The sequence below is a fragment of the Hypanus sabinus genome, chromosome 6, assembly GCF_030144855.1.
Source record: "Hypanus sabinus isolate sHypSab1 chromosome 6, sHypSab1.hap1, whole genome shotgun sequence".
NCBI lineage: Eukaryota > Metazoa > Chordata > Chondrichthyes > Myliobatiformes > Dasyatidae > Hypanus > Hypanus sabinus.
Genome location: NC_082711.1, coordinates 182,896,770 through 182,922,434, shown reverse-complemented (window position 1 = coordinate 182,922,434; position 25,665 = coordinate 182,896,770). Strand labels below are relative to the sequence as shown.

At 43.0% G+C, this 25,665-nt stretch overlaps 2 protein-coding genes across 3 annotated transcripts in view; one reads left to right on the top strand and one right to left on the bottom strand.

Moving 5' to 3' along the window:
• Positions 1-25,665, bottom strand: part of LOC132396199 (integrin alpha-E-like) — a 300,648-nt gene that overhangs the window by 14,104 nt on the left and 260,879 nt on the right. For both annotated transcript variants that reach the window (XM_059973778.1, XM_059973777.1), the window contains exon 30: positions 9,032-9,142. In XM_059973778.1, the coding sequence (XP_059829761.1) occupies positions 9,032-9,142 (111 nt within the window). The remainder of the gene's footprint in view (positions 1-9,031; positions 9,143-25,665) is intronic.
• Positions 1-25,665, top strand: part of LOC132396201 (uncharacterized) — a 50,454-nt gene that overhangs the window by 658 nt on the left and 24,131 nt on the right. The window lies entirely within an intron of this gene.

The window sequence follows — 25,665 nt, the reverse complement described above, 5'->3', positions numbered from 1 at the left end:
GGCAGTAGGGAAATTCTAGGTAGCTTCTAGAGTAGGTTACATGGTTGGCACGATTTTGTGGGCTGAAGGGCCTATTATGTGCTGAAGGTTTCTATGTTCTATGTTCTATTTTCTTTGTGCCAGTGATATATACCTGATTCTGATTCTGAATTGATTCTTCTAAATTCCAGTGAGTACAGGCTCAGAGCAAACAAACACTACTCATACAATAACCCTTCCATTCCCGGAACCATTGTCATTGAACCTTTTTTTAAAGGATTTACTGACATTGTGGAGGGTGCAAGGAGGTTTCCAAAAATGATTCCAGAATTGAAAAGCTCAGCATATGATGAGCGTTTGGTGGCTGTGGGCCTGATTGGGTTCAGAGGAGACCAGAAGATATAAGAGCAGAATTAGGCCCATCGAGTCGGCTCCACTGAGAATTAGGCCCATCGAGTCAGTGAATCAACGAATATCAAATAGAATTTCAGCTGGATGAGTATGAGATGCTGCACATTGGTAACTTAAGCTATGGTGGAACTAATACAGTAAATGGTAGGGCCTTGGAAAATGTTTTAAAACAGAGAGGAACAGATACAGTACTTAATTTTTTGAAAGTGGACATAGAGGTAGACAGGTGGTGAAAAGGGCTTTCCTTATCAGTCAAGGTGTTCAGTATATGAGTTGAAACATCAAATTACAACTATACTAGTCATTAATAAGATCACACTGGGAGTGTTGTGTGCAGTTCTGGTCACCTAGTGTATACCAGTAAGTTGGAAAGGGTCCAAAAATGTTCACTAGAGTGCTACCAGATCTGAAGGGGTTGAGTTATAAGGAAACACGGTATGGAGCATAGAACAGAGCACATAAAACATTACAGCACAGGACCAGGCCCTTAGGTCCACAATATCTTTTGGCTTGACATGATCTATATTTCCCCATTCTCTTATGTATTTGTATGCCTATCTATATACCTCTTAAATGCTACTCTCATGTCTTCTTTCACTACTAGCCAAGGCAGTGTGTTCCAGGCACCTATCACTGTCTGTGTGAAAAAGAAACTTGCCCTGTACATCTCCCTTTAAACTATAACCTCCACCACTTTCAACCTCTGGCCCCGCTTCTGAGATTTTTACCCAGAGAAAAAGATTCTGGTTGTGTACCCCATCTACGTCTCCCTTTGCCATCTGATGCCCAGAGTAAACAATTCAAGTTTGTCCAATATCTCCTTATAACTTATACTCTCTTAATTCAGGCAGCATCCTGGTGAACATTTTCTACAACTTCTGCAAATCCTCCACATCCTTCCTATAATGGGGTGAATAGAATTGCACACAAGTGCTGCCTAACCAAAATTTTATACAAAAAGAAGAAGATTTAAAGACTCTTACATTTAGTGCCCTGACCAATGAAGTTAAGCATGCCATATGCCTTCTTTACCACTCTACTTCCAATTGCTTCTTCCAGGGAGATATAGACTTGGATTCCAAGATTCCATTGCTCATCAATGCTGTTAAGGGTCCTGCAATTAACTGTATACTTACTTCCTGCATTTTCCCTCCCAAAGTGCAACAACTCTGAGTTGGATAATCCACACCAGGGAGGCAAAAAAAGAGTTACTTTTTAATCAGGGCAGCAATTGAGATTTTAAAAAAAGAGTGTCGTGGCAGTTTCTCTGTGTTCAGGAGCAACCAATCAGCAAGAGGAATCATTAGAAAGAGCCAATGGGAATAATTCAAGTGCAAACAGAAATTTTAGGGAGATAGGTAAAAAACTGAAAAACAGGACCTCCAGGCTCTCTGCATTGCTGCTTATGCCACGTACCAGTGAAGGCAAGAATAGGATGGTTTGGCAGATGTATGCTTGGCTGAGGAACTGGTGCAGGGGGAAGGGACTCAGATTCATGGATCATTGGGATCTTTGGGGAAGGTATGACGGGTACAAAAGGGACAGGTTATACCTGAACACAAGGGGGATCAAATATCCTTGTGGGCAGGTTGGCTAGAGTTGTTTGGGTGGGTTTGCTAACTTGGCAGGGGGATGGGAACCAGAGTGAGAGTGCTGAAAATGAAGCAGTTGGTTTACAAACAGAGGCAAAGTGTAGTGATCCTCCTACGAAAGAGAGGATAGGTGAAAATTGCAGTCAACAGGATGAGTAGCAACGTAAAAGGTGGACAAAATAGAAATGGGTGAATATAGGACTGAAGGTGTTATATTTGAATGCGCATAGTATATGAAATAAGGTTGCTGAACTTACAGATTGGCATTTATGATGTTGTAGGCATAACTGAATCATGGGTGAAAAAAGGTTTTAGCTGGGAGCTTAAAGTCCACAGATAAAGATAGGCAGGAAGGCAGAGGGGGTGGCATCTTAAGAAAGAGAATGTGCTGGAGCTTTTGGAAAGCATCAAATTGCATAAGTCACTGGGACCAGATGAGACGTACCCCAGGCTACTGTGGGAGTCGAGGGAGGAGATTGCTGAGACCAGCGATTATTTTTTGCATCATCAGTGGGGACGGGAGAGGTTCCGGAGGATTGGAGGATTGCTGATGTTGTTCCCTTAGTCAAGAAGGGGAGTAGAGATAGCCCAGGAAATTATAGACCAGTGAGTCTTACTTCAGTAGTTGGTAAGTTGATGGAAAAGATCTTGAGGGGCAGGATTTATGAACATTTGAAGAGGCATAATATGATTAGGAATAGTCAGCATGGCTTTGTCAAAGGCAGGTCGTGCCTTACAAGCCTGATGAATTTTTTGAGGATATAATTAAACACATTGATGAAGGTAGAATTGTACATGTAGTGTATAAGGTACCCCATGCAAGGCTTTTTGAGCAAGTAAGGAGGCATAGGATGCAAGGGGACATTGCTTTGTGGATCCAGAATTGACTTGCCCACAGAAGGCAAAGAGTGGTTGCAGACAGGTCATATTCTGCATGGAGGTCGGTGACCACTGGTGTGCCTCAGGAATCTGTTCTGGGACCCCTACTCTTTTTGATTTTTATAAATGACCTGGATCGGGAAGTGGAGGGATGGGTTAGTAAGTTTGCTGATGACACAAAGGTTGGGGGTTTTGTGGATAGTGTGGAGGGCTGTCAGAGGTTACAGTGGGACATCGATAGGATGCAAAACTGTGCTGAGAAGTGACAGATGGAGTTCAACCCAGATAAGTGTGAGGTGGTTCATTTTGGTAGGTCAAATGATGGCAGAATACAGTATTAATAGTAAGACTCTTGGCTGTGTGGAGGATCAGAGGGATCTTGGGATCTGAGTCCAGAGGACACTCAAAGCTCCTACACAGGTTGACTCTGTGGTTAAGAAGGCATACGGTACATTGGCCTTCATCAACTGTGGGATTGAGTTCAAGAGCCGCGAGGTAATGTTACAGCTATATAGGACCCTGGTCAGACCCCACTTAGAGTATTGTGCTCAGTTCTGGTCACCTCACTACAGGAAGGATGTGGAAACCAAAGAAAGGGTGCAGAGGAGATTTACAAGGACATTGCCGGGATTTTGGAGCATGCCTTATGAGAATCAATAGACAATAGATAATAGACAATAGGTGCAGAAGTAGACCATTCGGCCCCTCGAGTCTGCACCGCCATTCTGAGATCATGGCTGATCATTCACTATCAATACCCAGTCCCTGCCTTGTCCCCATATCCCTTGATTCCCCTATCCATCAGATATCTATCCAGCTCCTTCTTGAAAGCATCCAGAGAATTGGCCTCCACCGTCTTCCGAGGCAGTGCATTCCACACCTCCACAACTCTCTGGGAGAAGAAGCTCTTCCTCAACTCTGTTTTAAATAACTGACCTCTTATTCTCAATCCATGCCCTCTGGTACTGGACTCTCCCAACATCTGGAACATATTTCCTGCCTCAATCCTATCAAATCCTTTAATTATCTTAAACGTTTCAATCAGATCCCCTCTCAATCTCCTCAATTCCAGAGTGTACAAGCCCAATCTCTCCAATCTCTCTGCGTAAGACAGCCCTGCCATCCCAGGAATCAACCTAGTGAATCTACGCTGCACTTCCTCAATTGCCAGAATGTCCTTCCTTAAACCTGGAGACCAAAACTGTACACAATATTCCAGGTGTGGTCTCACCAGGGCCCTGTACAAATGCAAAAGAACATCCTTGCTCTTGTATTCAATTCCCCTTGTAACAAAGGCCAACATTCCATTTGCCCTCTTCACTGCCTATTGCACTTGCTCATTCATCTTCATTGACTGGTGAACTAGGACTCCTAGGTCTCTTTGCATTTCTCCCTTACCTAACTCGACACCATTCAGACAATACTCTGCCCTCTTCCATTTATTCACATTGAATGACATCTGCCAAGTATCTGCCCACTCACTCAGCCTATCCAAGTCTCCCTGTATTCTCCTAACGTCCTCTTCGCATGTCACACTGTCACCCAGTTTAGTATCGTCAGCAAACTTGCTGATATAGTTTTCAATGCCCTCATCTAAATCATTGACATAAATCGTAAAGAGCTGTGGTCCCAATACAGAGCCCTGTGGTACCCCACTAGTCACCTCCAGCCAGTCTGAGAAACACCCATTCACTGCTACCCTTTGCTTTCTATCTGCCAACCAGTTTTCTATCCATGTTGAAACCCTGCCCCCAATGCCATGAGCTCTGATTTTACTCACCAATCTCCTATGTGGCACCTTATCGAATGCCTTCTGAAAATCTAGGTACACAACATCTACTGGCTTACCCTCATCTAACATCCTTGTTACTCCCTCAAAAAACTCCAACAGATTAGTCAAGCATGATTTGCCCTTGGTAAATCCATGCTGGCTCGGCCTAATCCTATTTCTGCCATCTAGATGTGCCACTATTTCATCCTTAATAATGGACTCAAGCATCTTCCCCACGACTGACGTTAGGCTAACAGGGCGATAGTTCTCCGTTTTCTCCTTCCCTCCCTTCTTGAAAAGTGGGACAACATTAGCCACTCTCCAATCTTCAGGAACTGATCCTGAATCTAAGGAACATTGGAAAATGATTACCAATGCATCCGCAATTTCCTGAGCCACCTCTTTTAGAACCTTCGGATGCAGACCATCTGGACCCGGGGATTTATTAGCCTTCAGTCCTACCAGTCTACTCATCACAGTTTCTTTCCTAATGTCAATCTGTCTCAATTCCTCTGATATCTTATGACCCTGGCCCATCCATACATCTGGGAGATTGCTTGTGTCCTCCCTGGTGAAGACAGATCTAAAGTATGCATTAAATTCTGTTGCCATTTCCCTGTTTCCCATAACAATTTCTCCCAATTCATTCTTCAAGGGGCCAACATTGTTCTTAACTATCTTCTTTCTCTTCACATAGCTAAAAAAGCTTTTGCTATCCCCTTTTATATTCCTGGCTAGACTGAGCTCATACCTGATTTTTTCTCTCCGTATTGCTTTTTTAGTTAAGATCTGCTGTTCCTTAAAACTTTCCCAATCATCTGTATTCCCACTCATCTTAGCCCTGTCATACTTCTTTTTCTTTAATGCTATACAATCTCTGACTTCCTTTGTCAACCACTGTGGCCCCTTCCCCCTCTTTGAATCCTTCCTTCTCATTGGAATGAACTGCATTTGCATCTTTTGTATTATGCCCAAGAATATCTGCCACTGCTGATCCACTGTCTTTCCTGCCAGGGCATCTGCCCATTTAACTTTGGCCAGCTCATCCCTCATGGCTCCGTAGTCTCCTTTATTTAATTGCAACACTGACACCTCTGATCTGCCCCTATCCCTCTCAAATTGTAGATAAAAACTTATCATGTTATGATCACTACTTCCTAATGGCTCCTTTACTTCAAGATCACTTATCAATTCCTGTTCATTACACATCACCAGGTCCAAAATAGCCTCGTTCCTGGTTGGCTCAAGCACAAGCTGTTCCAAAAATACATCCCTTAGACACTCCACAAACTCCCTATCCTGGGGTCCAGCACCTACCTGATTCTCCCAGTCCATCTGCATGTTGAAATCTCCCATAACGACTGCATTACCTTTAGCACATGCCAATGTTAACTCCCTAATCAACTTGTACCCAATATCCACGCTACTGTTTGGGGGCCTGTACACAACACCCATTAGGGTCTTTTTACCCTTGCTGTTCCTCAGCTCAATCCACACAGACTCTACTTCCCCTGTTCCCAAGTCACCTCTTGCTAAGGACTGAATCTCATTCCTCACCAACAGGGCCACCCCACCCCCTCTTCCCATATTTCTGTCTCTACGATAGCACGTATACCCTGGTACACTCAATTCCCAGGCCTGATCCCCTTGCAGCCATGTCTCCGTTATCCCAACAATATCGTAGCTCCCCATTTTCATCTGAGCTTCAAGCTCTCTGTCTTATTTCTGACACTACGCGCATTCAAGTATAGAATTCTTAGCCCATTCCTCCTCTCTTTGCTTAAAACACTGTCTACTGTACCTAACCCAGGTCCTTGAACTTCCATCGGGCAAATTGCACCCTGAATTTTGATGACCTTCTCAAGATCACCCAAACCTTGTACACATTTAACCCCATGCACCTTCTGACCAACCCTCTGGATCTGGATCCCTGCCCCCTGCACATCTAGTTTAACCCCCCCCCGAGCAGCACTGGCAAATACTCCTGCAAGAATGTTAGTACCCCTCCGGTTCAGATGTAGACCATCCCTTTGAAACAGATCCCAATGTCCCTGGAACAAAGACCAATTATCCAAAAACCTGAACCCTTCCTTCCTGCACCATGCTCTCAGCCTCGTATTAATGTGCATAATCATTCTATTCTTCGCCTCACTCGCACGTGGCACAGGTAGCAATCCCGAGATTGTCACCCTGGAGGTCCTGCCTTTCAGCTTCACTCCTAACTCCCTGAACTCTCTAAGCAGGACCCCCTCACTCACCTTACCTACATCATTGGTCCCTACATGGACCACTGCATCTGGGTTCATGCCCTCACTCTCAGTGAATCAGTTGAATGAACTCAGCCTTTTCTGCTTGGAGCGATAGAGGATTAGAGATGACCTGATAGAGGTGTATAAGATGATGAGAGGCATTGATTGTGTGGAAAGCAGAGGCTTTTTCCGAGGCCTGAAATGGCTTACACGAATGGGCACTGTTTTAAGATGCTTCGAAGTTGGCACAGAGGAGATGTCAGGGGTAAGTTTTTTACTCAGAGAGTGGTGAGTACATGGAATGGGCTGCCCACAATGGTGGTGGATGCGGATATGACAGGGTCTTTTAAGAGACTCCTGGATAGGTACATGGAGCTTAGAAAAATGGAGGTGTATGGGTAACCCTAGGTAATTTCTAAAGTAAGTCCATGTTTAACACAGCATTGTGGGCCAAAGGGCCTGTATGGTGCTGTTGGTGTTCTAAGTTTCTAATATAAAAGCAAGGATGTAATGTTGAGGCTTTATGAAGCACTGGTGGGGCCTCACTTCGAGTATTGTGAGCAGTCTTGGGCCCCTTATCTTAGAAAGGATGTGCAGAAACTGGAGAGGGTTTAAAGGAGGTTCACAAAAATTATTTTAGGATTAAAAGGCTTGTCATTTGAAGAGTGTTTGATGGCTTTGAGCCTGTATTCACAGGAATTCAGAAGAATGAGGGATGACCTAATTGAAACCTATTGAAAGTTGAAAGACTTTGATAGAGTGGATGTGGAGAGGCTGCTTCCTCTGCTTGGCGAGTCTAAGACAAGAGGACAAGGCTTCAGATTAGAGGGGCAACCTTTTCGAATGGAGATGAATAGGAATTTCTTTAGCTAGAGAGTGGTGAATTTGTGGAATTCATTGCCACTGACAGTTGTGGAGGCCATGTTATTGTGTACACTTAAGGCAGAGGTTGATAGATTCTCAGGGGATGGTTGAAGATGATAGGTTGTCGGGAATGAAGGGATATGGGAGAAGGCAGGAGATTGGAGCTAAAAGGAAAAATGGATCAGACATGATGTGGTGGAGTAGAGTCATTGGGCCAAATGGCCTAATTAGAAACATAGAGTCCATACAGCACAATACAGGCCCTTCGGCCCACAATGCTGTGTCGAACATGTACTTACTTTAGAAATTACCTCAGGTTACCCATCACCCTCTATTTTTCTAAGCTCCATGTACTATTCTGGTCTTATGGTCTAACTCACACTTACTTGGAAATAAACTCCATCTGCTATTTATCTGTCCATAACCAATCTATCCTACTGATAAACTCCATCTGCTTTTCCCTTTTCCATAAATGATCCATATTCTACATAAAATCCATCTGCTATTTATCTGTCCATAATTGATCCCTTGATGTTTTTCTATACCATCTGCAGCCTCATCAATTTTTATGTCATCTGCAGACTTCGTAAGCAATCCAATGAATGAACAATCATCTTCTATCTTTATTTCTTCAGTTTTCCTCCATTCTCTCTGTAGGAGTTCGATATGACTTCCCATTCCAAATTCCATTACTAATCATTGAGTCATAGATTTATACAGCACAGAAACATATCCTCTAGCTCAACTTGTCCACATGCCTTCCTGTGCTGGTCCCCACATGCCTCCCTATCCCACTGAGCCTTTCTTATGCTTGAACCTATCCAAATGTCTTTTAGGCATTTGAATTGTACCTGCCTCTACCACTTCTTGTGGCAGCTTATTCTACATATCCACCATCCTCTGTGTGGAAAAGCATGCTTCGCAGGTCCTAATTACATCTTTCCTTCTTCACCTTAAAAGTAGCTTTAGATTCCCCTACTCTGGGAGAAAAAAAGACCATGAGCACTTATCTTTTCTATGCCCCTTAGCCTCTTGTATTGCTGGTTTTCTGCTTACTCTTCTGCTTTTTTATTGTATCAGGGTAAATGCCTTACTGAGTGAATGCCCCAGCAATATGTATTTCCAGCCTTCTGAATAAATTGCATTTTGTGATATTGATATTAAAAGAACGATCTTTAGCTAATATTTTTTCTTATATTATATTCATTGGACAAAATAAGATCTATGTGCTGAATCACAGAAAGCCAAAACTTGCTGTACAGGCAAGTTTTGATATTTGCACTTACTTTGTAGAGAATGAAAATCATCAGGAATAGAAGCAGGATTCCACCAGCTGAGCTCCCAACCACCAGTGGGACAGCATTAAAGACTGGAGTATTTACAACATTCACATGTATCTGAAGAAGGAATGATCAACATGAGTCAATGATTAGAACATAGAACATAGAACATAGAAATCTACAGCACATTACAGGCCCTTCAGCACATAATGTTGTGACCATGAAACCTACTCTAGAAACTGCTTAGAATTTCCTTAGTGCATAGCCCTCTAATTTTCTAAGCTCCATGTGTCAAATTACTGACTAAGTTTTATTAGAAAATTAAACATTAAAAGATCGATTGTCTTGGAAAAAGGGAGAAAGATCAGCGATTTCCAGGATTTGTTGAGTTCCCATCCAGGAATACTAATGCCCTAGCCAAGAGTTCTTTTCTGCTTCCTTGCCTATTGCCTATATCTACTTTCTAACTGGAGATATGTCCTATCTTGCTCAATCCAACCCTTTGCCGATGTTTAACCAGTGACCTCACTAATCAGTTGTGCTTATATGGCTGTCAAGAAGATAAAGACGTTCACTCTGGAACCACCTCACAGACAGATCAGGTTGTAACTGCAGAGAATTATGAACACAGCTTAATCTATCATGAAAACTAACCTCCTCTGTCTACCATACAGTTCCCATAGCACCAGAAAAGTAAGCAATTATATTCTGCATTCTGTTCAATACACACAAAATGCAGGAAGAATTCAGCAGGTTAGGCAGCATCTATGAAGAGGCATTTTGTTTCTGTTGTTCTGGATTTCCAGCATCTACAAAATCTCTTGTATTTATTTTCCGCATTCTGTTATTGCCTTTTACATTTTAACTTCTTTGATGTACTTGTATTTGGAATTATCTGTCTGTATGGCATGAAAATAAAACCTTTTGCAGTATCTTAGTATGTAACACCAATAAAATGATTATCAATTACCAACTGGCAGCTAAGGGCAAGGACATCCCCTTCTGAATCTGCTTCCCTGATATTTAAAGTTTAAAGAGAGCTTCAAATAATAAAAAAATTATTTATTAAAAGTTGCATTCAATTACTATTGATTTGCAGAAATAGTTTACAAAGTCAAAACAACTTGGCAGAACACAATATTGTTTCTTTCCATTAGTTTAGTACTTGATATTACTATATATTGATGCATACGACCATAATATATAGGAGCTGAATTAGGACATTTGGCCCATCAAGCCTGTTCTGCTCTTCCATCATGGCTGATTTATTGTCCCACTCAACCCATTCTCCTGCCTTCTCCCTTTTATGTCCAGAATAATCAAGAACCGATCAACCTTCACTTTAAATTTAACCACTGAGCCACCACAACCATCCATAAGACCATAAGACTATAAGATATAGGATCAGAATTATGCCATTTGGCCCATTGAGTCTGCTCTGCTATTTCATCACGGCTGATCCATTTTCCCTCTTAGCCCCAATTTCCTACCTCTCCCCATATCCCTTCTGCCCTGACTAATCAAGAATCTATCAATCTCTGCCTTAAATAAACCTAATGACTTTGCCTCCACAGCCGCCTGTGGTAATTAATTCCACAGATTACCACCCTCGAATGGGTGATTAGGATGTCTCAGCACATCATTGGGACTCAACTACTGGACTTGGAGACAATCTACAACCCTACAGCATACTTGTAGCATCATTGAAGACCAATCCCATCCTGGACACTGTGTGTTCAATCTCCTGTCATCTGGTAGGAGACGCAGAAATATCTCAGCAAAGGCAGTAAGACTGAAAAACAGTTTCTTTCCGAGAACTGTTGTGCAGAGTAATGCTACGCTTCAGATTTCCAATGTTATGGACTATTGAAGTCACTTGCAAATATGGGATTTTGTTTTTAATTAATCCGTAATACATGCATTATAAATATCTGTTTTGCACGGACTGGAGTAGCCCTGCAAGCTTGTTATCTTGAGCAACAACAATAAAGTTCTATTCTATTCTTTGACTATAGAAATTCCTCCACATCTCTGCCCTAGTATTAAGGCTATGGTCTCTGATCCTAGACTCTCTCACTAGAGGAAACGTCCTCTCCATGTCCACTCTATCAAGGCCTTTCAATATTTGATAGGTTTCAATGAGGTTTTCCTGCATTCTTCTAAAACTATACATGTATTTCTATACATATACATTTTAATTAATGTGGTAAACACCATCCAAATGATTGTAGCAATGCTATTGTTGCCAAAAGCTGTTGGACCAGATACACGATGGCTATGTACAGCTTAATTCTGTAAAGGTAAAGGACATCATTTGACCATATTAATTTTCAGACAGATACTAACACCTATGTATTATATTATTCCATAAATGATACTAAGATTTTGTCTTAACTTTTACATCTGCAAGATTATTTCACAACATATGATGTAGGCAGGAAGGATGATGACATCCTGTAAAGTACATCCAGGGAGTTGGTATTAAGCTAAAGATCACTCAAGATTGTTGCCAATGCCAAAGGCTAATGAGGTTAGAAATTGGAAAATAATAAGTTTAACACTTGACTAAGGACATGGTGCAGAAGGGAGGGCTTCAGTTTTTTGGATCTTCCAGTGAAGGTGGGCCTGTACAAACAGGATGGGTTGCACCTGAACTGGAGGGAGACCAATAACCCTGAGGGAAGGTTTGCTAGTGCTGCTCTGGGGGTTTTAAACTAGAGTTGCAAGGGCAATAAGAACCAGAATGCCAGCACAACTAGTGGAGTCATTGTGAGGAAAGCAGATATTTAGCCTACCAGTATGTACAAAGACAGGAACTGAAAAGTTGAGCATGGTGGAACTAAAGCTCAGAGTTACATCCATTTCAATGCAAGGAGTATTGTAGATAAGGAATGTTTGATGGCTCTGAGTATGTACTTGCTGGAATTTAGAAGGATGAGAGGGGATCTCATGGAAACCTTTTGAATGTTGAAAGGCCTAGACGGAGTAGATGTGGAAAGGATGTTTCCCATGGTGGGAAAGTCTAAGACAAGAGGGCACAGCCTCAGGATAGAGGGGTGACCTTTCAAAGCAGAGATGCAGAGAAATTTCTTTAGCCAAAGGGTGGTGAATTTGTGGAATTTGTTCCCACATGCAGCTATGGAGGCCAGGTTGTTGGGTGTAGAGACACTGCCACGTCGTCAGTATAGGAATAGGATGAGGTTGATGATAAATGCATGGCTGAGGGATTGGAGTGGCGGGGGGGGGGGGGGGGGGCAGGGATTCAGCTTTCTGGATCATTGGGACCTCTTTTGGGGTAGGCATGACCTGAACAATAAGGATGGGTTGGGTTGAATCTGAGGAGGACAATATCCTGGCAAAGAGGAGGTTTGATAAGGCTATTGAGGAGAGTTTAAACTGGAATTGCTGGGGGATGGGAAACAAACTGAAGAGACAGAGGAAGGGGCGGTTGGCTCATCAATAGAGAAAGCTTGTAGGCAGTGTGAGAGGAAGGATAGGTAGGTGATCGAGAAGGGATGCAGTCAGACTGATGGTTTGAGATGTGTCTATTTTAATGCAAGGAATATATTGAACAAATAAGGAGATCATGAGGAGATTTACAAGGATGTTGTCTAGATTGGGGAGCATGCCTTATGAAAATAGGTTGAGTGAACTCAGCCTTTTCTCCTTGGAGCAATGGAGGATGAGAGGTGACCTGATTGAAGTGTATAAGATGATGAGAAGCATTGATCATATGGATAGTCAGAGACTCTTCCCCAAGGCTGAAATGGCTAACATGAGAGGGTCCAGTTTTAAGGTGCTTGGAAGTAGGTACAGAGGAGATGTCAGGGATAAGTATTTTTATGCAGAGAGAGGTGAATACGTGGAATGGACTGCTGGCAACGGTGGTGGAGGTGGATACGATAGGATCTTTTAAAAGATTTCTGGATAGGTACATGGAGCTTAGTAAAATAGCGGGCTATGGGTAACCCTAGGTAATTTCTAAAGTAAGTAGATGCTCAGCACAGCATTGTGGACCAAAGGGCCTGTATTGTGCTGTAGGTTTTCTATGTTTCTATGATTGGCAGCTCATTGTTCTGGGGTTCTGTTGTTTTAGATGTGACAGAGGAGGAGAGATTAAAGGGGGAGTAGTGGCATTACTCATCAAAAAAAAAGTCACAACACTCAGACAGAACAGACTGGAGAGCTCATCTACTCAGGCTATATGGGTGGAACTGAAGAATAAGAAAAGAAAGACCACATTAGTGGGATTATGTTATAGACTACCCAATAGTCAATGAGATTTAGAAGAACGTTTGTAAAGAGGTCACGACTGTTGCACAATAGATTATGTTGTGATTGTAGGTGATATTAACTTTTCATATATTGACTGAAATTCCTGGATTGTAAAATAGCTGGATGGGATTGAGTTTGTCAGATTTGTTCAGGAAAGTTTCCTTAAAGAATATATAGAGGGAACAAGACAGGGAGGATAACATGTGGCAAGGAATCCTTTGGATCTAGTTATCATAATTACAATTAGTTTCAAGATAGTTATGGAGAAGGTTAAGACTGGTCCTTGGGTTCATATTCTAAAGTGGAGAAAGGCCAATTTAAATGGAATCAGAAATGATCTGGCAGGTGTGGATTCAGGTGAACTGTTCTCTAGCAAAGGAATGCTTGGTAAGACCATAAGACAGAGGAGCAGAATTAAGCCACTTGTCCCATTGAGTCTACTCCGTCATTTCATCATAGAACATAGAAAATAGAAATCTACAGCACATTACAGGCCCTTTGCCCCACAATATTGTGCCAATCACATAACCTACTATAGAAAATGCCTAGAATTAACCTACCACACAGCTCTCTATTTTTCTAAGCTCCATGTACCTATCTAAGCCTCACTTAAAAGACCCTATTGTATTTGCCTCCACCACTGTTGCTGCAGTGCATTCCATGCACCCACCATTCTCTGTGTGAAAAGTTTACCTCTGACATCCCCCTTGTACCTACTTCTAAGCACCTTAAAACTATGCCCCTCATGTTAGCCTTTTCTGCCCTCAAAAAAGCCTCTGGCTATCCACATGATCAATGCTTCATCTTATACACCTCTATCAAGTCACTCTCATCCTCCATTGCTCCAAGGAGAAAAGGGCAAGTTCACTCAACCTATTCTCATAAGGCACACCCTCCGTTCCAGGCAACATCCTTGCAAATCTCCTCTGTGCTCTCTCTATAGCATCCAAATCCTTCCTGTAGACCTGAACACAGTATTTCGTGGCAGTCTGTCTCGGCCCCCATCTCCTGCCTTCTCCTAATAATCCTTCATTCCCGAACTATTCAAGAATCTTTCATCGTCTGCTTTAAATATACCCAATGACTTGGCCTCCACAGCTTATTGAGGCCTTTCAACATTCAATAGGTTTCAAAGAGATCCTCTCTCCTCCTTTTGAATTCCAGGGAGTATAGGCTCAGAGGCATTAAATGCTCCCCATACAATAAGCCTTTCAATCTGGAATCATTTTCATGAACCGCCTTTGAAACTTAGCCAATGCCAGCACATCTAAGGGGCTCAAAACTGCTCACAATACTCCAGGCAATGTCTCACCAGTGCCTCATAAAACCTCAACATTACATCCTTGTTTTTATATTCTTGTCCCCTAGAAATGAACGCTCAAATCACATTTACCTTCCTCACCGCCGACTCAACCTGCAAATTAACCTTAAGGAAATCCTGCACAAGGACTCCCAAATTCCTTTGCGCCTCAGATTTTTGAATTTCCTCTCTGTTTAGAAAATAGTCCTCTCTTTTATTTCTTCTATCAAAGGGCATGACCATACACTTCCCAGTATTGTACTTTGTCAAGCAGAATAATCTGCAGCTCCACATTAGTAAGGCAAAGGAGATAGTGATGGTCTTTAGGAAGACTAAGCCTGCATTGCTCCCTGTTGCTATTGATGGTGAGGACCTACAAGTACCTGGGGATTCACCTGGATGATAGACTTGAGTGAGCACCAACACAGAAGCTGTGTACAAGAAGTCACCTCTACTTCCTGAGGAGACTGAGGTCCTTTGGAGTATGCAGGGCTCTTCCTCACATGTTCTACCAGTCTGTTGTTGCCAGTACAATCTTCAATGCAGTGGTGTGCTGGAGCAATTACATTGACATGAGTGATGCCAATTGGTTCAATAAATTGATGAGAAAGGCTGGCTCTGTTATAGGAGTCAAACTGGACACACTGTGGTAGAATGAAGGACCCTATGGAAAATCCTGGCAATTCTAAACATTGTTTCTCACCCTCTACGTGCCAGCTTAGCTGAACAGAGGAGCACTTTTAGTAATAGACTAAGACAACTACACTGCTCCAAAGAGCGCTATATGAGGTACATATTATCCTTGGCCATTTGGCTCTATAATGAGTCAGCCTATAGCTGGGGAAGTGATGATACCATCCTGTTAGAATGTTGTGGTAACTTATTTTTTATTCTTACTATTTCTCTTCTAATTATTTCTGTGGACTTGTAATGCTACTGTGACACTGTAATTTCCTTTGGCATCAATAAAGTATGTATCTATTCCATCTGTCACTTCTTGGCCCAATCTGCAAATCTGTTTAAATCCTTCCGTACATTTCAGCTTCCTCAAAGCTACCTGCCCCTCTACCTATCTTTGTAACATCCCTAAACTTGTCCACATTATTGACATAAATGTAAAAAGAAGCAGTCCCTACACAGACCCATGTGGAACACCACTAATCACCAGCAGCCAACCAGAAAAGGCTCTTGTTATTCCCACTCTTTGCCTCCTACCAATCAGCCAATGTTCTATCCATGCTGGTATCTTTGCTGTAATACTATGGGTTCTTAACATGTTAAGCAGCCTCAAGTGTGGCACTTTGTCAAAGGCCTTTTAAAAGTCTAATTGCACAAAATCCATCAATTCTCCTTTGTCTATCTAATTTCTTCAAAGAATTCCAAGAGATTTATCAGACAAAAATTTCCTGAAGGAAACCATACTAACTATTGCCTATTTTATCATTTTCTTCCAAGTACCCCAAAACCACGTCCTTAACGATCAACTCCAACATTTTCCCAATGACTGAGGTCAGACTAACTGGCCTATAATTTCCTTTCTTCTGCCTTCCTGCCTTTTTGATGAGCGGAATAACATTTGCAATTTTCCAATCCTCTAGAACCATGGCAGAACCAACTGATTCTTTAAAGGTAATTACTGATGCCTGCACAATATCTTCAGCCACCTCTTTCAGAATAGTTGGGTATAGACTAGATCCAGGTGACTTGTCTATTTTCAGACCTTTCAGTTTCCCAAGCACCTTCTCCCTAGTAATGGCAACTTTCTGCCCCCTGACACTCTTGAAATCTGGCATACTGCTGGTGTCTTCCACAGTGAAGACTAATGCAAAATACTTATTCAGTTCATCTGCCATTTCCTTGACCCCACTACTACCTGTTAGCATTATTTTGCAGCAGTCCACAAACTACTTGATGCACCATCAATAACTCACACTGAGACGTAAGGCGAGATATCGGCTTTTATTGACTGGAAGAAGGAACCAGGAGTGAGTGTCTATCATACAATGTCGTGGAGACTGAGGCCGAGCGTCAGGCCGCAGATCTCCTTTATACAGGGGCCTGTGGGAGGAGCCACAGGAGCAGTCAGCAGGGGCGTGTCCCGACAGGCACATAGTTCACCACACTACTCTTACCTCTCTTTTACACTTCATACATCTGAAGAAACTTCTGGTAACTTCTTTAATATAATTGGCTAGCTTTACCTTTCATTCAATCTTTTTCTTCTTTATGACCTTTTTTAATTGCCTTCTGTTGGTTTTCAAAAGCTTCCCAATCCTCTAACTTCCAACTAATTTTTGCTCTGTTATATGCCCTCTCTTTGGCTTTTATTTTGTCTTTCAGACATAGTTGCATCATCTGCTTTTAGAACACTTCTTCTTTGGGATATATATATATATGCTGTGCCTTACAAATTGCTTCCAGAAATTCCCACCATTTCTGCTCTGTCATCATCCCTACTAATGTTCCCTTGTAATCAATTTTGCCCTACTCATCTCTCGTACCCCTGTAATCCCTTTTGCTCCATTGATAATACTGATACATCTGACTTTAGCTTCTCCTTCTCAAATTGCAGTGTGAATTATATAATATTATGATCAGTTTCCCCCTAAGTATTCCTATACCTTAAACTTAAAATCAGTTCAGGTCTGGTGTACAACATCTAATCTAAAATAGCTGAAACCCTAGTGGGCTCAACCACACACTGCCCTAAAAAGCCACCTCATAAGCATTCTACATATTTCCCCTCCTGGGATCTCCTAATCTACCTGCATATTGAAACCCCTATGACTATCATAACATTGCCCTTTTGACATGCATTTTTTATCTTCCATTGTAATTTGCAGACCATATCTTCACTACAGTTTGGAGGTCCGTATATAACACCGATCAGGGTCTTCCCACTCTTGCAGTTTCTTAACTGTACCCAAACAATTCTACGTCTTCTGATCCTATGTCACCTCTTTCTAATAATTAGATGTCAATTTTAACCAACAGAACCACCCCACCCCCTCTGCCTATCTGCCTGTCCTTTTCATACACTGTGTAGCTTTGGACATTAAGCACCCAGTTATATCTTTTTCAGCACACAATGTTATACATGACAATCTGTAACTGTGCTGCCAGTTCATCTACCTTATTCCATATACGGCGAGCATGCAGATATAACACCTTCAGTCCTGTGTTCATCACCCTTTTCAATTTTGTCCTCCTTTTACATTGCAACTTATCCTGTTCACTGCAGTTTTGCTCTGTCATCAGTCTCTCCTTGCCTACAGTCTCATTACACACTGTCTCTGTTTGTAAACCAATTACTCCATCTCTAGCCCTATCCCTCTGGTTCTCAACCCCCTGCCAAATTAGTTTAACCTCTCCTGAACAGCTTTAGTAAACCTGCCCACAAATATATTGGCACCCTCCCAGTTCAAGTGTAAGTGGGGAGCCTTCAAAGTGAAATACTGAGTTTGTATGTTACTGTTAGAATAAAAGGCAAGGCTAAAGGTTTAAGGAACCTTGGTTTTCAAGGTGTATTGAGGCTCAGGTTAAGATGAAGGAGGTGTACAGCAAGTATAGGCAGCAAAGAACAAATGAGGTGCTTGAGGAGTACGAGAATTGCAAGAGAACACTTAAGAAGGAAATCAGGTCTAAAGGAAGGCATGAGGTTGTTCTGGCAGACAAGGTGAAGGAGAATCCTAAAGGCTTCTACAGGTATATTATGAGAAAAAGGATAGCAAGGGAAAAAGTTGGTCCACTTTAAGATCAGCAACCCTAAGGAGCATCCACATCCTATTCCTCATAGACCTTATCAGAAGGTAGGCATTGATCTTTTTGTAACTGACAACAAAGATTATCTATTAATAACAGATTACTACTCATTGTATCCTGAAGTGTGTTGTCTGAGCAGAACAACTGCAGAGAATGTAATTACATTTATGAAATCAGTTTTTTCCAGACATGGTGTATCTGATGAAGTTTTCACAGACAGTGGTCCACAATTCAATGGTGAATGCATGAGACATTTTGCTCATGAATGGGGCTTTGTTCATACAACATCTAGTCCATTTTTCCCTCAGTCCAATGGATTAGTTGAGAAATCGGTAGGAATTATCAAGAAACTGATGCACAAAGCAAAAGATAGTGGAGGTGATTTTTATAAAGCTTTGTTAGCCTATCACAGTACTCCACTTGAATGTGGATTTTCACCTGCTCAGCTCTTGATGGGATGCCATTTGTGATCCAATCTGCCAATAGATGAAAGTCTTCTGAGAACAGAGGCAGGTGAACAAGTGAAAAGATGGAAAGATGAACACAAAGCAAAGCAGAAAATATACTTTGACAGATGTTCTCATCCATTACCTGTACTGCACCAAGGAGATGAAGTAAGGATATAAGACAAAATGAACACATGGACACTGAAAGCTACAGTACTTAAAGAAGTACAACCCAAATCATACATGGTCCAAGCAGAAAAAGGAGTAGTGTTAAGAAGAAATCGCAAAGACGTCAAGAAAGAGACAACTTCAGAGTTTCAGTTAACTGATGCAGACCAGACAAAACATGGAAATAACAAAACACAAGGACTGTGTGAACCACTGAAAAGGTCTACTCGTGTTTGTAAACCCCCAGAGAGACTGATCAAGGCATGTTAAATAATGCATTTGTAATGTCAATGTTGTTAATTGTTTTTCTTTTTAAGGAAAGGAAGATGTGGTGATATCACGTGTAAGAACGTGATTGGACAGAGTTCTGAGCATGTGCAGAAATGATAGAAAGATCTGGAAGCATGCCGTTGTAAGACATATGTGGTTGTTGTTGTTAAATAAAAGTTCTATTTCTTCCAGAATATGGTTCGTTATTAGAAACCCATGGTACATATTAATATAAAAAACACAACAATTGACATCTTGAGCCAAAAGAGATGTGGGAGAACTTAGACTGATTTTTTTGTATCTGTATTTACTTAGTATACTACTGGAAGCCAGAGAGTGGTGGTAGATGGTTATCTCTTTGAGTGGAACCCTGTGAGCAGTAGTGTGCTGCAGGGATAGGTGCTTGCCCCATTGTTGCTTGCCACCTACTATATTTTAATGGTCTGGATAATAATGCGGTTACCTGGATCAGCAAATTTGCAGATGACATGGAGATTGAGGACATAATGTCACATCCACGGATTTGGCAGCATAGTAGATACAGCAATTGTGCTTGTGAATATGCACATGTCAGCTAATTATTATTTCATTGTGATAGTATTTAACTCCATACTTGTTGTCATAGTGCTTGTTGAGACTTGGACACATCACAGCAATGTTTCACTGTGCTGCCTGTTTGCATTTGGCCTTGCCTGAGAAATTGGAATGTTGAGACAACTGACTTTGAAGACTAGCAGTATTTGTTTAATATTTAGTTGTTCTTTTCAGCCACAGTGTAGGCTTCATTTTTCCATTTGAGAGTTTTAGTTAGTAGCCCTGTTTGGCCTAGTGTTTATTGTTTTCTTTCCCCTTTGTTGTTATGTCTTCCACTCATAAAAATGGGGGACACCTCCCTCTCCCTTACTAGGGAGAGAGAGAACCTGTGGTTTGTCGAATGCCGGATGAAATGCAATAGTCTTTGGGGTAACTGCAAGTCTGTGTCTTTGCTATCGCCTAGCTCACACTTGTGCTTGGTCGCGGGTGTGCTTTTTTTTGCTGAGTTGAGGGGGGACCGTTGCCTTGATGCCGCTTATGCATGGGGGGAAGCTGGGGGGTTGTCTTCAGGGTTCCCACATTTAACTGTTGTCCATTCTTTAGGCACCTCTGTTTTCGTGGATGTTTACGAAGAAAAGGCATTTCAGGATTTATATTGTATACATTTCTCTGACATTAAATTGGACCTTTGAACCTTGAACCTTTAATACTGTTCGCATTAAAGTTTGTGAACTATCAACCTGCTTCAGTGTGTCTCGCTCTGCACTTGGGCCATATCCAAACCTAGTGACAGCAAGTCCTGACCACACAAAGATGGACCCAGCGGAGAGAGAGCAGCTGACCTTGGCTGTGAGATTCATTGGTCAGGTAGTAGACAAGCTACAGGCAATGGAATCTTTTCTCAGTGAAATTATGGAGGCAATGAGGCAGAGAATCTTGTGCTAACAAGCCCAGTCTCACTTGGAGGAACAGGTGTTGTCCCTAGCACAACTGTTCAACTGCTCACTGCAGACAATTGGACTCAGGTGTCTGTGATTTCCACATTCACGGCCGTCCATGAACTTACTGTGAACAGCCAGCATCAGCTGACGTCTATTAATGTTCTCACCAATGCAATTCAGCAGCCTCAGGCTGCCTCAGTCCCACTCTTTTTGATCTTCCAGTACAGGGTCAGGAGGCTGCCCACCAACTCTTGGACCTGTGACAAGGCAGAGGAATGGTGGGAGCCTAAGCAGTTAAATTCCATACCCTTGCAGTAGAGACAGGTTGGAATGAGAGAACTCTTATCACTGCCTTCCAGAGTGGACTGAACGCAGGAGTCTGGCATGAGATTGCCGTCCGGGACGTGCAGGATAGTCTGGATTGACCTGATAAATCTGGCTATTCGAATTGACGACCGGGTGACTGAATGGCGCAGGGAAAGAATGTTTCAAACTTCCTACACACTGCCTGATCACCGTCTTTCCTCACCCTTTCCCTCACTCTCTCCCACTCCCTCACCACCAGCACCCAACCCATGGACACAGAGGAGCCTATGCAAGAGGAACACATGCACCTGTCTCAGGAGGAATGAGAGCAGCGCCAGAGTACAGGTTCCTGTCTCTATTGTAGTGATCCAAGACATTCCCGGTGGCATGCTCCAAGCTTCCAGTAAAAGAGAATACCCATCAGCAGGGAGGGGATTCCTGACTGGTTGATTCTCTCTTCAATGAGCTTCCCCTAATTGTGTAATGCTTGCAGCTTCCTTGTCATGGAGGTCTCAGACCCATGAACTTAAGGAGTTTATCGACTCTGGTGCAGCCAGGAATCTTATGGACATCTCTCTTGCTCAAAGATGGGGAGTTCCAACTCTGGAATTAAAAGATCAATGTCAAAGCTCTGGATGGTCAACCTCTGGTAACTGGCCAGATCCACTTTTCCACCCAACCCCTCCAACTGGTGCTTGAAGGCAACCATCATGAAGAAATAGCTTTCTATCTAGTTAATTCACCTGAACTGCCAATGGGACTTGGTCTCCCCTGGTTATCCCAACATAACCCACAGATCAATTGGTCTCTGAAGGTACTCCAAGAGTGGGGACTAGCATGCCTGTCTACCTGTGTGGGTCCAGCTCAAGCTCCATTCCATGAATCCCCTCCTGTGTCAGCTAAGGATGTGGACTTGTCTGGGATTCCAGACGAATATGCAGATCTCCTTGAGGTTTTCAGTAAAAGAAAAGCCACCACCCTGCCCCTACACTGGCGTATAGCTGTGCCATAGACCTCCTACCTGGCACTGGTCCTCCCCGGGCCGGCTCTTTTCCTTTTCTCATCTTGAAATGATGGCCATGGAGGAATACATCAAGGAGGCATTGAGCATGAGGGTTTATCTGTCCGTCAACCTCACCAGCAGGAGTGGACTTCTTTTTTGTGAGCAAGAAAGATGGCAAGCTCCATCCCTGCATTGATTATCGGTCCCTGAACAACATCACTGTGAAGAACTGCTACCCTCTTCCCTTGCTGACGTTTGCATTTGAACATCTCTAGGGAGCAACCATAGTTTCCAAAATTGATCTGCATAATGCTTACAATCTGATTCACATAAGAGAGTGAGTGGAAAATGGCTTTCAACACTCTAGTGGCCACTATGAGTACCTGGTGATTCCTTTCAGTTTGGCCGATGCCCCCGCTGTGTTGAAGGGCTTAGATGACAATGTGCTCAGAGACACGTTGAACCAGTTTGTGTTTGTGTATTTAGATGACATCCTTATCTATTCCCGCTCTCAAAAGGAGCACATTCAGCATGCCCGGAGAGAACTCAGATGGCTTCTTGAAAATAACCTGTATGCCAAGCCTGAAAAATGTGAATTCCATAAAGACCAGATGTCATTTTTGGGCTATATACACCCCAGCCAGTGTTCAAGTGGACCCTAGTAAAGTTCAGGCAGTTGCAGAATGGCCCAAACCATCTACAGTCAAAAAGGTACAGCACTTCATGGAGTTTGCAAACTGTTATCGCCCTTTCATATGGAATTTCGGCTCCAATTAATGCACTCACCAAGAAGACCTCGGCAGGATTCCATCGGACGGACAATGCCGACCAAGCATTTTTCGAGCTAAAGTGATGTTTCACCACAGCCCTACTGCTGCAACACCCAGACCCATCTCAACCATTCATTGTCGAGGTGGATGCATCCGATGTAGGCATTGGATCTGTCCTCTCTCAGAGCTTGTCTGCAGATAACCAGCTGCACCCTTATGCCTTTCTTTCCTGTCCCTTGACTCCGGCCAAAAGGAATTATGATGTTGGGAACCAGAAGCTTCTGACTGTCAAGGAATCCCTGAAGAAATGGCGACATTGGCTGGAGGGGACAGAGCATCCATTTTTGGTCTGGACAGATTACACGAACCTCTCCAATTTTCAGAGCTAAGAGACTCAACTTTCGTCAAGCCTGGTGGACTCTTTTTCACACAGTTCAATTTTATCCTCAGTTATCATCCCGGCAGCAGGAATACAAAGCCAATGCTCTCTCCTAGCAGTTCGACGGATCTGAGGACAATGCCAATCCAAAGCCCATTCTTCCTCACTCGTGTATTGCTGCTCCGGTGATCTGGGAAATAGAGGCAGAGGTGAGGTTCACCCGACAATCAGCTCTAGGCCTGGATGGGGGATCTCTCAACTGGCTGTTTGTCCCTCCTGCAGTGCGTTCCAAGGTGTTGGAATAGGGTCACTCCTCCTGTCTGGTTGGATATCCGGGAATTCAATGGACTCAGGAGTTTATAAGGACAATTTTGGTGCCCATCTATGTCCCAGGATGCCCACGACTTTGTATCTGCCTGTCCCTCCTGTGCTCAGAACAAGACATCACGCTTCATCCTTCATCCAGCTTGTTTGTATGTATTGTTATGTCCACTGCCTGTACTCCACCGTCCCCAGTCCCACCTCTCAGTAGATTTCATCACTGGTCTGCCCCGTCTAATGGAAACAGCACAATTTTGGTCGCTGTGGATCGATTTTCCAAGGCTGCCCACTTCATTGCCCTCCCCAAGCTCCCATTGGCTTGTGAGCCTGTCAGACTCATGGTTCAACATATGTTCTGGCTCCATGGCTTTCCTCAAGACATAGTGTCTGATTGTGGACCACAGTTCACTTCCCGCTTTTGGAAGGCTCTCTGCTCTCTTGTAGGAACCACGGCCAGCCTCTCGTCTGGGTTCCACCCTCAATCCAATGGCCAGAATGAGGGTGAACCAGAAGTTGGAGACAACCCTGCGCTGTTTTGCTTCAACTAACCCCAGGTCCTGGAGCTCCCAATTGGCTTGGGCAGAGATCGCTCACAATAATCTCCAGTCGTCCTCCATTGGTATGTCTCCTTTTGTATGCCAGAAGGGATTCCAACTCCCACTCTTCCCTGATCAGGAGATTGATGTAGGAGGTCCAGCTGCTGAACAGCTGATTTACTGCTACAAGTGCACCTGGAGATGAGCCAGGGCTTCTCTGCTGCGTGCCCAGAAACATCATTTCTGGCAGGCTGATCGGCTCCATTGACAAGTAAGGCCATTCAAGCCAGGAGAGGAGGTCTGGTTGGTATCAAGGGATCTTCCCCTGAGAATTGAGAGCCGTAAATTGGCACCATGCTACTTGGGACTGTTTGTAGTGAAAAAAGGCTGTCAACAAGGTGTACTATAGGTTGCATCTACCTGCATCACTAAAGATCCATGCAGTATTTCATGTTTCCCAGCTCAAGCTGGTTACTTCCACTACCCTGGCTCCAGTCACCTCACCTCCTCTTCCTCCCCACCTGGTAGATGGTTCCCTTGTCTACAAGGTGCAGTGCCTCCTGGCATCTCGCTGGGTACGTGGTAAGGTCTGGTACCTTGTGGACTGGGAAGGGTATGGTCCAGAAGAACCTGGATCCCAGCGAAAGACATCTTGGACAAGTCGCTGTTCCGGGACTTCCAGCAGACACAGGTCTATGGCGCCTCAGGGCTGTGCCTAGAGAGGGGCCCCTGTCACATCCATGGATTTGGCAACACAGTAGATACAGCAATTACGCTTGTGAATATGCACATGTCAGCTAATTATTATTTCATTGTGATAGTATTTAACTCCATACTTGTCGTTGTAGTGCTTGTTGAGACTTGGACACAGCACAGCAATGTTTCTCTATTCTGCCTGTTTGCATTCAGCCTTGCCTGAGAAATTGGACTGTTAAGTCAACTGACTGAAAACTAGCTGATTTCGTTTTATATTCTAGTTGTTCTTTTCAGCTGCAGTGTAGGCTTCATTTTTCCATATGATTGTTTTAGTTAGCAGCCCTGTTTGGCCTAATGTTTATTGTTTACACTGTTTGCATTAAAATCTCTGAACTATCAACCCACTTCTGTGTCTCTGACTTCACACTTGGGCCATATCCGAACCTAATGACACATAGTGGATAAAGCTTGCAGTAGGATCTGGACCAGCTGGAAAAATGGTCTGATAAATAGCCGACGAAATTTAATGTAGACAAGTGAGATGTTGCACTTTGGGAGGACAAACCAGGGTCAGGCTTACACAGAGAATGGGAGGGCACTGAGGAGTATGGTAGGACAAAAGGATTTGTGAATTATGAAAGTGGTAGCATAGGCATAGGTAAATAGAGTCATAAAGGAGCTTTTGGCACATTGGCCTTCATATTTCAGAGTATTGAGTACAGGAGTTGGGATGTTATGTTGAAGTTGTATAGGACATTGCTGAGGCATAATTTGGAGCATTATGTGGAGTTTTGATGATTAAACTATAGTAAAGATTGCAATAAGATAGAAAGAGTGCAGAGAAAATTTACAAAGATGTTGCTGGAACGAGTGCCTTAGTTATATAGAATAGTTGTATAGGTTAGGACTTTATTGAAATGTGAAACTGGTGAA